Below are 14783 nucleotides of genomic sequence, written 5' to 3'. Positions count from 1 at the left end.
TTAGGTTTTGTAGGAAAATCAAAAGGCCTTCTAATATGCCGGAATTCCAAGAAAATCATTAGAAATGGCAGATATGTTGTTGGTATCCAGTGGGATCAAGCAGAGAGGAACGTCACTAACTGACAAGGTAATCTGAACATGAGTATAATTCACTTAACAGATATTGTCTCCTAGGACAAGATGACCTGACAAGCCAGTCAATATTTCCTCAGAACAAAGCGTACTACCAAACTGATGTACAGTTTTAATGTTATACCACCCCCCTACTTAACAAGCCGACTATACATAATATAGTATAGTAAAGAGATAATTAAAAACCAGCAAACACAAGCTTTACACATTATTTTGTCAGAATAGTTTCCTTGCTTTGCATAAAAGAGGTTGTCTAATCATCTAATTTGTATTCTATTAAAGCAGACGATTAGTCACAGATCTGTTTATCACATGTCAGCATGTGTCTCCGCTTGTCTCCCTGGAGACAGCTAGAGAAAGACAGAGATGAACAAAGAGGAAAAAAAAGAGATATCAGCTGACCACATGCCACCATGCTTCTGCTGTATCTCCCCTGACAGTCTCAATCTTACCAGTGGGTCAAGCTGGTCCCACATGTTCTGCTGAAACCAGCCTGGAAGACATCCGCCAGCTCAGTGAGACACCCTCTGCTAACTCAGAATGTGCAAGGTGGCTAAGAGACACATGCTCGCACAGTATGAGGCTTGGTTATGTCAGTGTGGAGCCGCACGCTACCAGACACACTGTAGACCAAAGAGAGAAGGTGCACTGGCTGCTGACATGACCCCTGAGAGGAAGAAACCTTTGCAGACCACTGTGGTGCTGCTGCTGCTGCTGCTATCTATACTATTAATTAAAAAGAAAGTCAGATCCATCAGAATTTCACATATAAACATTAAAGAGTGGGTTCCTCACTTATACCCAGTAGTAATGCAGACAGACATTACTGGTGTTATATGTTAAGGTTTTGAGATTTCTGATGTCCATTGCCACACAAATAGGTCAAAGGAATTCTGTTTATGGAGAAAAAAATATAATCATATATATTATATATAACCATAATAATACCAGTTATAACAATTAATTGATTAGTCCACAAACAGGAAATTAAGCAGCAACAATTTAATAATCAATTAATCATTTATGACAAAATTTGTCAGACCTTCTCTGGTTCTAGTCAAATGTCAGAATTTGCTGCTTTTCTCTGTTCATCACTGTAAACTGAATATATTTGGGTTTTAAACTGTTGGTTCAGAGAAAGTAAGACATTTGAAGATGTCCTCTTGGGCATTAGTCATTTTTTCTCTTCTTCTCCAACACTTTATAGACCAAACGATGATCAATTCATCAAGGAAACTATTGGTAATGAAAATAATCATTGGTTGCAGACCTACAACGATTTGTTTCTGGAGTCAGTATCCTAATTAGGATTATACTATTATATATTATTATCTAACTATTTATAGCCAAGTCATAAAATATTTATATCATAGATTGATTTTTGGCAAAATAAACTTAACTTTTATCAACAGAAAATAAAATCAAAAAGGTGTTATATTGCACTCCTAAAACTGCAATTACAGTAGAAAACAGCAACAACCTAATAACACAACATGGAAGATTTTCTACAGACTGGAGACATGTAGGATAAAGCTCTAAACAGTGTATTAGATACATCCTTCTTACAATCGAGAGCTGAAGTCCTGACGTCACGTTTGCCTCAGTGCTACTAGCGCCTGTAATGCAGTCTCTAATTCAGCATTTGTTTCACTAGTCTTTCAGAGAAAATAAAGCATGTCCCTGGGGTTTACTGTCCACATTCTCAGACAAATTGGCAACCACTGCAGCACTTGCTAATAGAAGTGAGGATGTTTTCACAGACATGTCTGAGGTAACCACAGACATTCATGGAATCTGTGTCCTTTAACACACAATGGTCAGTTTACAAGTTAATTTATAATTTACATTTTGATTCTTACTGTTCCGAACAGTGGAATGGAGTTTGTTGATTGCTGTATGAAGTGCTTTAACATGTACCATTTTAGATCCCCTGTTATTTAATCAAATGCTGAGAGGCCACTTTTACACATTTTGGAGAGGTGCTGCAAAATTAAGTGCAAGCACAGCACAGGCATGAAAAACTCTTCAAAATCCATTTCTCTTTTCATAAACCCACCAGATGAGAAGAGGTCATCGAGATGAGAGATTTAACCAAAGTAGCTAAGTTCACCAAAAGGTCACCTGTACCGTGACCTACCACAGCTATTTTCTGATTCACTGAGGATGATTATGTAAATTCTGCACGCAAGCTAAGGTAAACCAAGCATACCAAAACAATTTCAGCTATGTGAGGGATATGTTTGGCCTTGGGAGGGGGGGTTTAAGTTTGTTGACCTCTTCGCTCCTTGAGGTAGAAATCTGAGGAGGATCAGTTGCTGAGGAGGGGGTTGAGGGAGAACAGGGGGATGGAAGGAAAGACGCGGGGTTAAAACTGAGTTCACCTAAACTCAGAGAAAAGACAAAGAGAATTTATTTACTACTTCAGAAATGATGCAGTTTATCTTGATGTCTTTTTTTTCCTCTGGTTTTGGTTCAACCATCAGCAGTGCTATGCATGTCACTTTGATGGGCGTCTGTGTCTTGAAGGTGCTGTGTTTGTGTGTGGTGTGCAGGGGGCCTCAAAGTCAAGTGATGATGTCCAGTCAACCGCATTGCTTCGCTTGAGTGCATTCAGACACACACAGGGTTTGACCTGCTGTCACACAGGTGTGATCATGTCCCCTCCTGGATTGACCCCGAGGACTGCAACACGGCATCTGCATCAAACCACTTTTCCTCTGTGAATCTCTGCTTCCCTCCCCTCTCCTCCCTCTGGTCCTCTCACTGCTATATTTTACTTTCTGTGGGACTTGGACCACAGTTTTTCAGTGTTCAAATTCTTAAGTCCTACTTGGAATCCACCATTGACTCTCATCTCACTGGTTTGGCTACTGAGAGAAGTAGCCTGGCAACGTGCAAGTTTTTACAGACACGGCCAACAATTTCCATTCCTTTCTCAGTTGTCTGGACAGCAGGTTAGACTGTGAATCTTCAACGTGTCAGAAATTACACTAAAGAATATGAAACACTTTTAGTATGCTGCATTGTTGATAAACTAACTAAATGAGCAATTTCAGCAAAACTACTCGCAATTTTTGACAAAGAAGAAGAATACACTGAGCAAACTAGTACACAAATATGATGTGCTACTCACTGGCTTGGCAGGGAACCCAAACTTTTGTACATGCCACAGTAGTTGTTTGGGGTTTTTTTTAAGTTCATTAAATACAAAGTAAGACTATGTTAACATTTTTTAATGTTTGTTTCAACGATTGTTTTTATTCCTTTAAGCTTCACAAAAACTAGCATCACATTAGCCTCAGACAACTAACTAGGTTTGCAGATTAATCTAAGTAAAACTAAATTAACAAATTAAAAATCAACAACAGCAGCAGCAAATGCATTTTGATGGAGATGTAAATTTGACTGGATTACATAAGATAATGAGGAAATGATGATTAAGTTGCTAAAATGTTGATAGTTCCCAACTGGCAGCAGATATTATATGGTCACTATTATGCAGAAATACGTGGGATATCAGTCAGCTGTTGTCAGTATTCTACAGCCAACGTTCAACCAAATATCACTATAGCATCCTTAAACGTGTTAAAGTTTGTTTTCTGGTTTAATACAGATACAGTTCAACGTGCCTTGAGACACAATGTGTTTAACCAAAACCTTGATCTTTCACTAACTTAACCAAAGTGCTTTTGTCGAATGTGAACCCAGGCTAGCTAGTATAAAAAACATGAATGTACCCCTGATGACGGTGGACCGCTGTGTAAGATTGTGAATTTAAACTGGAGTCAGTGGAGGCTGGCGCGTGGTGCTAACTGTTCTCCATGTGAATCTGTATGAAACCTGTACACTATAAGGAAAAGTCAGTAATGTTGGTCTGAGATCAGCATGATACTCAAGTCAATGTGCTATTATTGGTATAGCGATTTTAGATGCTCCCCGAGGTGCATCTGTCTGCATTACGGGCGTTAAAGTCAGAGCTGAATCTCGCCGTAAACATGATATCAACATGTACAAAACATATTGCTGCTGTGTTCGCTGTGTTCATATGGTTTTAAAAAAAAAAGAAGAAGAAGAAGCAAAACAGTATACTTTCCTCAAAAGGACAAAGCAGTGCAGTACTCAGTTGGGTGTACTCTGCTCAAAATCATGTGTGCTTGTCAAGTACAACAAAGAGGCTGGTGGTACAGTGAAGAAAAGGATCAAATATACTGTACGTTAGTGTGTGCACTGTGGATCATGCAGCAGGGGTTCAGGCCAGGACCCAAATAAAAAATTAATTTCCTCATTCTGAGATGGAAGAAATGTGTTGCCGCTCAGAAGTGTCCAGGTGGACCGCGGGCTTAAAGCACACAGCACGCTGTATGTTTGCAGTGTAGCTGTACGTCTGCAGTGCGAATATTGAACCTGGCTCATGACCAACGAGATGTTTGATGGCAGCTCCTGTATCTCATATCTTTCACTCTCTTTTTAGATGATCTAAGGGAATACCTTAAAGAATAAGCATATAAAAGCATAAAGTATTTTTGCGGATGAATCAACAGGTTAAGACAGAATGCTCACGCAACTGTAAATGCTGATGCAGAGATGTTGCTACTTTGTCTTTACCTGTGTATACCTACAAATGTGCTCACATTTATAATTTAATTCAACAGCAGTCACAAATTGCCCAGCTGCATTGCCAGTCTGCTAACAGCCACTCAAATACTAAGAGCTTGTTAAAATGGCTCCTGGTGGGAGGGACCTGACACTTATTGGCTCTCAGCTCCATATATCAAACTCGAGGGCTAACCACTGGGTTCATTGTCTCTCGCTTTATGTCTTTTTCTCTTTTTTTTGGCTTTAACTCTTTTTCTATCCTTCTCCATCCCTCTTTTGTTCTCACCATCTCTCAGGAGATTTGCTATCATAACTGCTGTCACACAGAGTAAAACTGTCAAAGTGAAATTGCCCCTGTCGCTCCCCATATTGTCTGCTCTGTCCTGGTTTTTGCTTTGTCCCTGTTGTGTTGGAAATTTAGTAAAAGACAACAAGAGTAAAAAGCACAAAAAAAAAAAGTCTGATCTGTGGGGTCACGACAGATGCTCAGTTCAAGTGTGTGACATTTTGCCAGACAAAAGTCGACACTCAGAGCACACGTGTTGTACCTGAACGATAATCTCTCTTTTTACTGCGGTCAGTTTCCCTCTGTCGCTGAGCAGAACCACTGAATTCCTGCTCACTGCTCCAGCAGAGCAGCTTAGCGGCCAACAGAACAGAAGCCAGTGGCTGTAAAAGGTAGGCGTGGATGAAACCGAGACGGTGTGAAGTTGGGTCTAGCTATGAAAGAGCAGGGACGCTTGGTCACCCTACCATGATTTGATAAAGATGAAACTGAAGGAGGAACACGGGACGGAGCTGGCGGAAAAGCACAACTATGAAGTGACACATAACAAAAAAAAGTTTCTCAGATACCTCGAGGAATAATACTTGGTCTCGACAAAAAGCCTGATCATTTCTGACATTTTTTATGCTTCTCATTTTCAACTCAATATCTTTGGGTTTTTACCTGCTGGTTGAATAAAACAAGCAATGTGAAAGTGTCAGCAGTAGCAGTTTGAAATTATAACCAACTTTTTTTCACAATATTTAGACATTTTATAGACAAAATAATTAATGGATTAATTGAGAAAAATTGTTAGATTAATTGATAATGAAAATAATTGTTTACTGCCGCAGTAAATAAGGTTATTCTATATATATATATATTCAATTACAATATTTGATTGACAATAATATTGACAAACAGTGAATGCAAGACTAAAAGTCGACACACACACTAACAACTATTAGTCTGTATTTTGTGCTTTGAGCCAAATGCTAACATTAGCAAATGCCCAAAAATACATTACAAGTCTGATGTTAAGCAGATATGTTCACCATGTTCACAATCTTTGTTTAGCATGTTAGCATGCTAACATTCTCTAATTGGCACCTAACACTGACATCTTAAGTGCAGATGTCATTCCTGTTTAGCTTTATTTATTTTATTTATCTATTTATTGCCTTTTCCTGTTTTATATAATAGTAAATGAATTGTCTCATTGACTGTTGATTGGGTGAAACAAGGTATTTTAAGATATAATCTTGGGCTCTGGGATATTGTGATGGTCATTTATTCCCTATTTTTGATATAGGTAATATATTTACAGACTAAATGATGAATCAGTTAAATGTAAAAGTCACAGAGACATTAATCAGTAATAAAAATAATTGTTAGCTGTGATAGCCGTATACCTATCCTGCATTATTCCCCCCTTGATGCATTGTGAGATTAGTTTAACATAACACAACTTTCAAATGTAAACTGATTAAAATTCCTGAAGAGGCACTTTTCCCTCCACAACCTTTTCAAGGTGAGGCAAAAATCAGTAATGCGCATTGTCTCACCCATTGTGTCCCCTCCCCTCTTTTCTTTTGCTCCAACAGTGTCACAGTCCTTAATATCCAGCATGGCTATCTGGGAGACCATATGCCCACAGCAGGAACCCTGAAGAGGCTGGCAAAGGGCCCACTCTCAACCAGCAAATAAATAATGGGCCATTATGTTCAATCATATGCTGAGCTATAAAGGTCTACAGCTCAGAGCAGCAGTTTGCAGCATACAGCAGGAAGAATAGAATAGAATAGAATAGAAAAGAACACTGCCAATTAACTGATTAATGTGAGTCGATCAAAAGAAAAATTAATTTGCAAATATTTTGATAATTTGTAAATTTGAGACAAGTTTTAAAAAAATCAAACATACTGTATACTAAATATAAACTGCACCTGAAACAATTCAATTAATCAATTAATCAGCAACTATTTTGATCACTGATTAATCATTTAAGACATTTATCTAGCGACATTCACGGTTTCCAGCTTCTCTTTTCTGCTTTTTGCCGTTTTGAATCACTATAATTTGAATATTTTTGGGATTTAGAAACAAAACGAGTCTGAAGATGTCACCTTGGGCTCTTGGGAAACGCATGAGCATTTTTCAGTTTATCATAAACTAATCAATTCGTCAGATAGTATTAGCATCAGTACCTACAAACAACTGCCAGAATAATTAATAATGAAAATGATTAGTTGCAACCCCTAACTTGATCACAAAATATGCTTTTACACTCAATCCCAATCCCACTTAAACCAATAATTCGTTATAACTGTGCCATTAATGTAAAAAAAAACAAAAAAAAACATGTATATTACTAAAATGTTGTATGCTGTGCCAGACTTGCACAAGAATATGAATGTAGCACCCTGTTTCTGAAGTGGTGTGATGCTGCTGTGCCATCAGTCTGTAAGGAAAGTCCTGCAATCTGGTGCAATCTCTTCTTCCCCCTAATGCCTCATTTGCATTTAGAAGCAGTAAATGCATATTTCAGATTCACTCATTCCTCCTGTGTTTCCGCTCTTAGGCCGGTGCGTTGAGTCAGTCAGAGGCCTGAGGTCAAGATAAATGGAGGTGTTTTTTATTGGTGAGGTCTACAACAAGAGGGGAGAGAAATGATTTTGCCTTTGCCAAAAACAAAGGGTAATTGATGCTATCGCTTACCTTGCATGTTGAAAAAGATAATCAATACAGAAGACAGAACAACTCAAGGAGCATGCCATTGCTGTCTGTCTAACATAGCGCCGTATTGATGTGACTCTTTGAGCTGCAAATTAGTTGAAGTGACTGTATAATGGACCCCAGTGAAAGGAAAAGGAGAATTTGGGGCGAAAACAAAGGATTCTTTCATTCCCTTTATGCCCACCAGTGCTCTGTTCTCTAACAGTATCAATTATAGTTTCATATCAGGAAATATAATCTATTTAGACTGGTTTGTTATGCAAATAACCTGAGGAGTATGGGTGGTGAAGTGCTTTATAATGTGCAAGCTTCTGCTTCTCTCTGCAGCTAAAACCAATTTATGCTTTTTTAAACATGTCAGCGATGGCAGCTGTGGAGGAGAAGTAGTGATTGTAGTTAAATGTTGTCTGTAATGAAGGTGGTTTAGATGCTGATTGACTGTTGTTGTTGATATAAATGGTATAGTCAGTGAGCAGGTTGTACACAGCAGGGCCCACTCATCTTATACTCTCATTCACAGATGTGTACAGCTTGCAGTATATTCCCCATCAGAGGCCAGTCACCCGCACGGACTCTGTCACTTTTCCATGTCAAGCTTAAGGTTTACTACATGCCATATACATTCTCTATTCATTTCATGTTTAATTAATTAATTAATAGTTCAGTCCATCAAATGTCAAAAAAAAAAAAAAAAAATGAAAAATTCACATTCCCAGAGCTCAATGTGGCGTCTTTTAACTGCTTCATTTCTTTGTTTTGACCAACAGTCCAAAAAGCACAGGAGTTTGATTTATGATGTAAGACTAAGAAGCAAATCCTCACATTGGAAAAGCTGGAACCAGAGCACTGATCAATTCATCGATAAATCTGCTAATTGTTTCAGGCTTACGTCCCTGGTCTGCGTCCAACCATTTTCTCTTTCTGTCTCATGTCCTCTCTCTCTCTCTCTCTCTCATCTCTGTACTTTCAACTATCAAATAAAAGAAGCCATACATTGCCCTCAAAAACATAAAAACAAAAACCTCTGTTTAGGGACAGTCCTACTGTACGCTACAGATTCTTCTGCAGACGTGACTCTTACAGACTCAAATTGAACTTAAATCACAAGATTCTGGAGTTGGACTTAACTTTTAACAGTAAAACTCACAGAATTAAACAAATGAGCAAATCATTATGCTTTGTGAAAGGAAACCCCTAACCCTAAAACCTCTTGGCTCAAGGTCCACTTACTGGAAATCTTTTAGTCATATCTTTCGGTCCGCATCAGTAGATGGATTTTTTGTCTCTTAATACTATTGCAAAGGTCAATAATGAAACTTCAACTTCAATTATCAACACAGTCAAATGTTAAAATGCTGCGTTACTTTAATGGGCAGCATTCAGAAACTTAAAGACTTGGATCTCAACTTGTAATTTGCTAATGAAGGCTTGAGACTTGACTTGGACTTGTTCCAAAAGATATGAAAACCACTCTGGCAAACACATCTAGACTAAAAACAATTTCAGAACATGTTGTACAGACTGCATCTGTAACCAGCAGAATGGGATGTACAGTGTGACCCAAACACCTGGTATGTAAAGTCTGCCAAAAGTATGCATTAAAAACTGATATTTTTCCACAGTAATTGACATGACTCATCTAAGACTGATTCAGTGGACCAACAAGTTCTTCCTTCAATATAAGAGTGGGATTGTTGAGTTGTGTGAAAATTCACAGCCAGGGTGTGAAGATTCAGAGTTAGGGATATATTTTCACACTAATGTAACTTATTAATCACGGCTCAGGAAAGATTGGGTGTGTTTTGTTAGGAATGACTTCCTGAACTGCGGAAAAATGTGATAGTGAAGTCTGATAGCCTGTAGGTATAGAGAAGCACAGTGTCTAATAACCGACTGACTGATCTGAAATTGCCTCTTGATGCCCAAATCGCCATGGGAAATACAGCACCAAAACCCAGGACTGAGTCTCACGGCAAAAGGTAAATATTCCCACAGGTTCCAAATACCTTGCAGAAGAAGAAAACCAAATTTATTCTGAAACAATCTGAATGCTGTGTGGAAATAAATATTTAATACTGGCGGGGGGCCCTGAGGAAAAATAGACTTGGATACACTGGAGTAAAAGCCTCAGGACTGGTGTGAAGGATCTTCTTCCAAGCTCCTACTTTCCCCCAGTTCAACTATCTGTCTGTCACATTGATAACCTGTCAACAGATGAATATAGAAACCACATCTTTAAAACATGAGCTGGCAGAGCATGGTGAAGGGTACAGTGCGTGTGTGTGTGTGTGTGTGTGTGTCCTGTACGTGCAGTGTGTCATCTGCATATCTCTTCCCGATAAGTGCATGATAGGTTTCCCCCGAGGAGATCATTTGTTCATCATTTGTTGCTCACGTGCGCACACACACAAAGACACTCGTACTAAACAAAGTCACAAATTAGAGCTCGTCATGTTCGTACCAGCATCTAAAAGAGGATCTACGATGTTTAACCTTTAGCATTTCCACAAGACGACAGATGGTGCACGGCACGTATGTGCTCAGGCTCCAGGGAAAAGGACTGAAATAGTTTACATGTAGGAGCATAATATGTGTAGTGTAATCGTATGTACAGTGCACACTTTACATGTATCCTTGCCTGTGTGGAAGCGTGAAAGCAGCAATGCACCGATACAGGATTTCTAAATTAGGCTCCAACCAGCAGCTCCTGCATGAAAAAGTCGAAAAGAAATTAACTCCTCGACCCTTCGACACTCAACACTGACACAAATCAGCAATCTCAGTGACAGAGCCTGCTGCTGACTGCGCATTTGTTTCAGACACAGATGACTTTGCCACCCCTCCCAAGGCTTGTTTGCGGGATATGTAGCACTTATACCCAACAATATCCGCTGGGTCAGGGTTTGCATTGACTTTCAAAATAACAGGGTCAAATGCTGGATTACTGTACTGCATTCTGGGCTCTCTGAATAGGTCCAACTCCTGAGGGAAAGTAAAGGTCATTGAACAATTGCAGCAATTTCAGGCTGTGTACATGACAACAAACAGCTCTAGCCAGAATAACACACCCCTTAGACTTTTGTTTCTAAACTATAAATTTTTTCCTGCATGCCTGCTCTTCTGCAAATCTGCAAAGGCTGCCGGAGTTTACGCTTTCAAAAAGCTGCTTATGGATGCCTTTGTAAACAACAGATAAGATCGAGACAAAGACATTTCAAATCTAGCAAAGTACTCACTTCATACACAACAATCAGCAGGGTTGGGGGGAAAAAAACACTTCAAGATGCAGAGAAAAACACATGGAGACACAGAGATAGATAAACACAAGAGCCTGACTGACTGATTTTTGAAGCAGATGCAGATATTGTTATTTGGGATTAATAACTTTGTAATGATCAGTTGGTCAAGCAGGGCAGTGCAGTGGTTAGCACTGTTGCCTCACAGCAAGAAGGTTTGTAGTTGAAAGTTTGAACCTGCCAGTCAGGGTCTTTCTGTGTGGAGTTTGCATGTTCTTGTGCCTGCGTGGGTTTCCTCCTGGTACTCCGGCTTCCTCCCACACGCCAAAGACATGTAGGTCGGGTCAACTCTAAATTGCCGGTAGGTGTGAATGTGAGCGTGAATGGTTGTTTGTCTCTATATGTCGGCCCTGTGCTGGGATTGCCCAGCCCATAAAATGGTAAAACTAATGAATGTATTTGCCAGTTTTTTTTTTGTACATATTTGTAAAGGATCCCCTAAATGTGTTATGGCCAAGTACTTAGTAACTTTCATTATCAAATCACCTGTTGATTATCCTCTCAGTTCATCATTTTGTCAAAAACAGTACAAAATGTTTTGATTTCTCACAGTCCAAGGTAATGTCTTCATATTCTGTGTTTTATCAGACCATCAGTTCACAACCCAAAGATATTCAGTTAACTCCCATTTATGACAAAATAAACCACAAAATAAATCTGATTGTTAAAATAGTTGCAGGCTAATTTTCTGTCGATAGACTAATCGTTGCAGCTCTACACTTCATACTGAACTTCACAGAAAATTTAATTGTCAATATCAATTGTTAAGGACAACACAAATCAGATAATCAGATTCACTGATTAAAGATATTAGTTTGTTGCAGCACAATACTTGACAATGATAAACTTTTCACTCGAGCCTGTATAATGAACATATAATGAATTTTTGACTAGAGCTAAGATAGCATGTCTCAGCTAATTCATCTTCCTCTCAGGACAGTAATGGCAGCTGCAAGGAAGCTTTTCCCGACCATAACATACTTATGTCAACAGATTAGCGCTGAAACGATTAGTTGATCAATTAGTTGGTGCACAGAAAAATAATCACCAACATTTTAATTATTGTTTAATTTCCTGACAAAAATTGTGGTTCTAGCTTCTAAAATGCAGATTCTTTGGACAGCTGATGTGTCAGCTGGGCTCTATAAAAAAAAAAGTCTGAAAGTTTACAGAGGACAAGTGTACACAGAGCAGAGATAACAGGGACTGTCAGCAGTGAGTATATTTTACATCAACAGACTCAGATCAGCTTATGCAGCAGTTCATTAAGCACCTACTTACCATGAAAAGGCCACCGTGACCACAAAACAACCCACCACCCACACTGTACCTATTTGTCTGTCCTCTCTATCTTAACCTTCTACCTTTCTCTCTCCCTCCCACCCCCACACCCACACACACACACACACATACATGCACAGCATTTCTGTTTAATCAAAATAGACCTGCCATTCAACACATTTACATGTCTCATAATGGGGGAGACTCACTAAGGAGCATGTCATTACACGCACCATTAAAACACAGCAGTAGACTAATCTAGCGCCTCCACAAGGGACAGCAGCAGCAGGAGCAAGAGGAGAAGCGATAGAGGACATGGGAGTGGAGGATAATAGGAGATGCTGCAACAGAGGGAAATGGAGGAGGCGTGTCAGGAGGAACAAGTAGGAGAGGAGGAGACGTGGGAAGACTCATACAGGAGATGCATCATGAATGGCGGTGGGTATGAGAGAAGCAGATGAAGGGGATCTTGAGGATGAACAGGAGTGGCGGGGGGGGGGGGGTAGAAGCAGCAGGTGGTACTTGGGGAGGAGTAGGCTGTCGTGCTTGAGAAGACTGTGCAGGAGGAGGGGCCTTAAGGAAGAGCAGCAGGAGTATAATTAGATGCTTGGAGAGGTGAATTGGCTGTAGGAGATGGCTGGAGAAGCAACAGGAGTAAGAGGAGGTGATGGAGGAGAATTAGCAGCAGCAACGAAAAGTGATGTTTGGGGAGAAAAAGCTCTGGGAAAAGGATGATGTTTGAGGGGCTTCAGCAGCTGCGCAGTGGGCTCAATTTTGTGAGAGGAGCAGCAGGACCATCATTAGACGATGTTTTGGGATGAATAACACGAGGTCAGACTTTGAGCGGTGCAGCATAAGAGGCAGGTGGTGTTCAGAGAGGAACAGGTGGAGAGGTGCTTGGAGAGAGGAAAATGAAAAAGCGTAAGATATGCTTGGGGTGTAGTAGAAGACGAAGCAGAAGGAGGTCATGTTTGAGGAAAAGGAGCAGGAAGAGGAGTAAATGTTGATGCTGGGAGAGGAGCAGCAGCGTTAGGACAAGTAACAGAAGGAGCAGCAGGTGATGCTTTGGGGAGAAGGAGGATGAGCAACATGTTTGATGATGCTTGGGAAGGAGCAGCAGCAACAGCAGTGAGGGATGCTCAGGGAGGAGCAGCAGAGTTGTAGGTAGGTGATGCTTTGGGAGAAATGGGAGGAGGCCATACTTGGAGAGGTGCAGTAAGAGAGCCAGAAGCTGATGTTTGGAAAGGAGCATGGGGGAAGATGATGCTTCAAGTGTGTGTAGGGTGGGGAGGGGGGACACGACAGCAGGAGGTGATGGTGGTGAAGGAAGGAGCAGTAGGGGAGGTGGTAACAGCTACAAGAAGTCACTGAGCACCTGCAAGCTATAATTATGATTCAGTTTGCTGCTCCAGGTGAGCACAATGGATCCACAACAGGGCACTGAGGGAGAGACAGTCAGGTTTCACACCAACAGCACACAAACAAAATATGATACCGTATATTCATATCACAGGACATTAGATAGCTTGTGCAACAGGGCTATGGGTGAGCAACTTGATATAATTTAAGCCTCTAAAATTATATGAATACAAAAATTTAATTAAAATAAACATTATCATCATGCTTGGTAGAACAATAAATAACATTTTGGAAACGCATAGTGGAATATTATAAAACTTACAAAGCACGCAGATTGCTTTTCTTTTTTTTATTTCAATAACTGGCAGTGTCTTTAACCTCCAATACAGCACAGCAGCGTCCCTGTCCCGACGTAAATTCCACCGCTGAAAGCCAATCAACCCTCATTTAAACCCTCTGACAAAGTGAAAAACTTTACCTAATAACCTGTAATACATTGTAGAGGGATGTCACACAAATATCACGACATAAGTTTCTGTGGAGAGGAATTAAGAGGTCTACACAAAGTTAATATAACAGAGGTGTTAGACTCTAATAAACAGGTCAGTTGACAGGACGGCTTTTGCACCCTCCTTCTCTCTCTCTCCACAGTTCGTGCATAAATTAACTCAAGGCTTCACCCTGCACCATCTGAGCACTGGGAAAAAATAAAAAATAAAATCCCCCTCTTTGCCCACCTACCTTCCACTGCATACACCGGAGTAATCACACAGAGAAGCACCGCAACCCAAGTGGCCGGCATGGCCAAGATGACTCCCCGCCTGTCCTCTCCCATTATCCAGCTGACAGAGAAAATCCCCACAGAGACACGCTGTATTCCTCCGATGTACAGTCACATCTCAGTCCTCTGGGTGTTTGTGTATGTGTGCTGCACCGGCAGAGTCAGCGGGGACTGAAGCGGTTAGACTGCTGGTGGATCTCGCTCGCTCCCTCTCTCTCCTCTCATCCTCCTCACACCTTTCTATCCAATCAGGAGAGAGCATGGCGGCTCGTAAACCAATCACCCGTTCTTTTCCACCTGACCTGTGCTTTGTGCCCAATAGTCAGGTCTCAACCGC

At 40.4% G+C, this 14783-nt stretch overlaps 1 protein-coding gene across 1 annotated transcript in view; it reads right to left on the bottom strand.

Annotated features, from left to right (window-relative positions):
• Nucleotides 1–14467, bottom strand: part of LOC111645393 (ephrin type-B receptor 1-like) — an 83021-nt gene extending 68554 nt beyond the window's left edge. Inside the window, exon 1 of the mRNA XM_023394605.2 lies at nt 14407–14467. Within this exon, the coding sequence (XP_023250373.2) occupies nt 14407–14467 (61 nt within the window). The remainder of the gene's footprint in view (nt 1–14406) is intronic.
• Nucleotides 14468–14783: the final 316 nt, after the last annotated feature.

This window comes from Seriola lalandi, unplaced genomic scaffold (genome assembly GCF_002814215.2).
Source record: "Seriola lalandi dorsalis isolate HSWRI2012SDOR001 ecotype SW California unplaced genomic scaffold, Sedor1 jcf7180002054949, whole genome shotgun sequence".
In the NCBI taxonomy this organism is placed as follows: domain Eukaryota; kingdom Metazoa; phylum Chordata; class Actinopteri; order Carangiformes; family Carangidae; genus Seriola; species Seriola lalandi.
The sequence above is the reverse complement of the archived record's forward strand: the minus strand, read 5'-3'. Positions and strand labels throughout refer to the sequence as shown.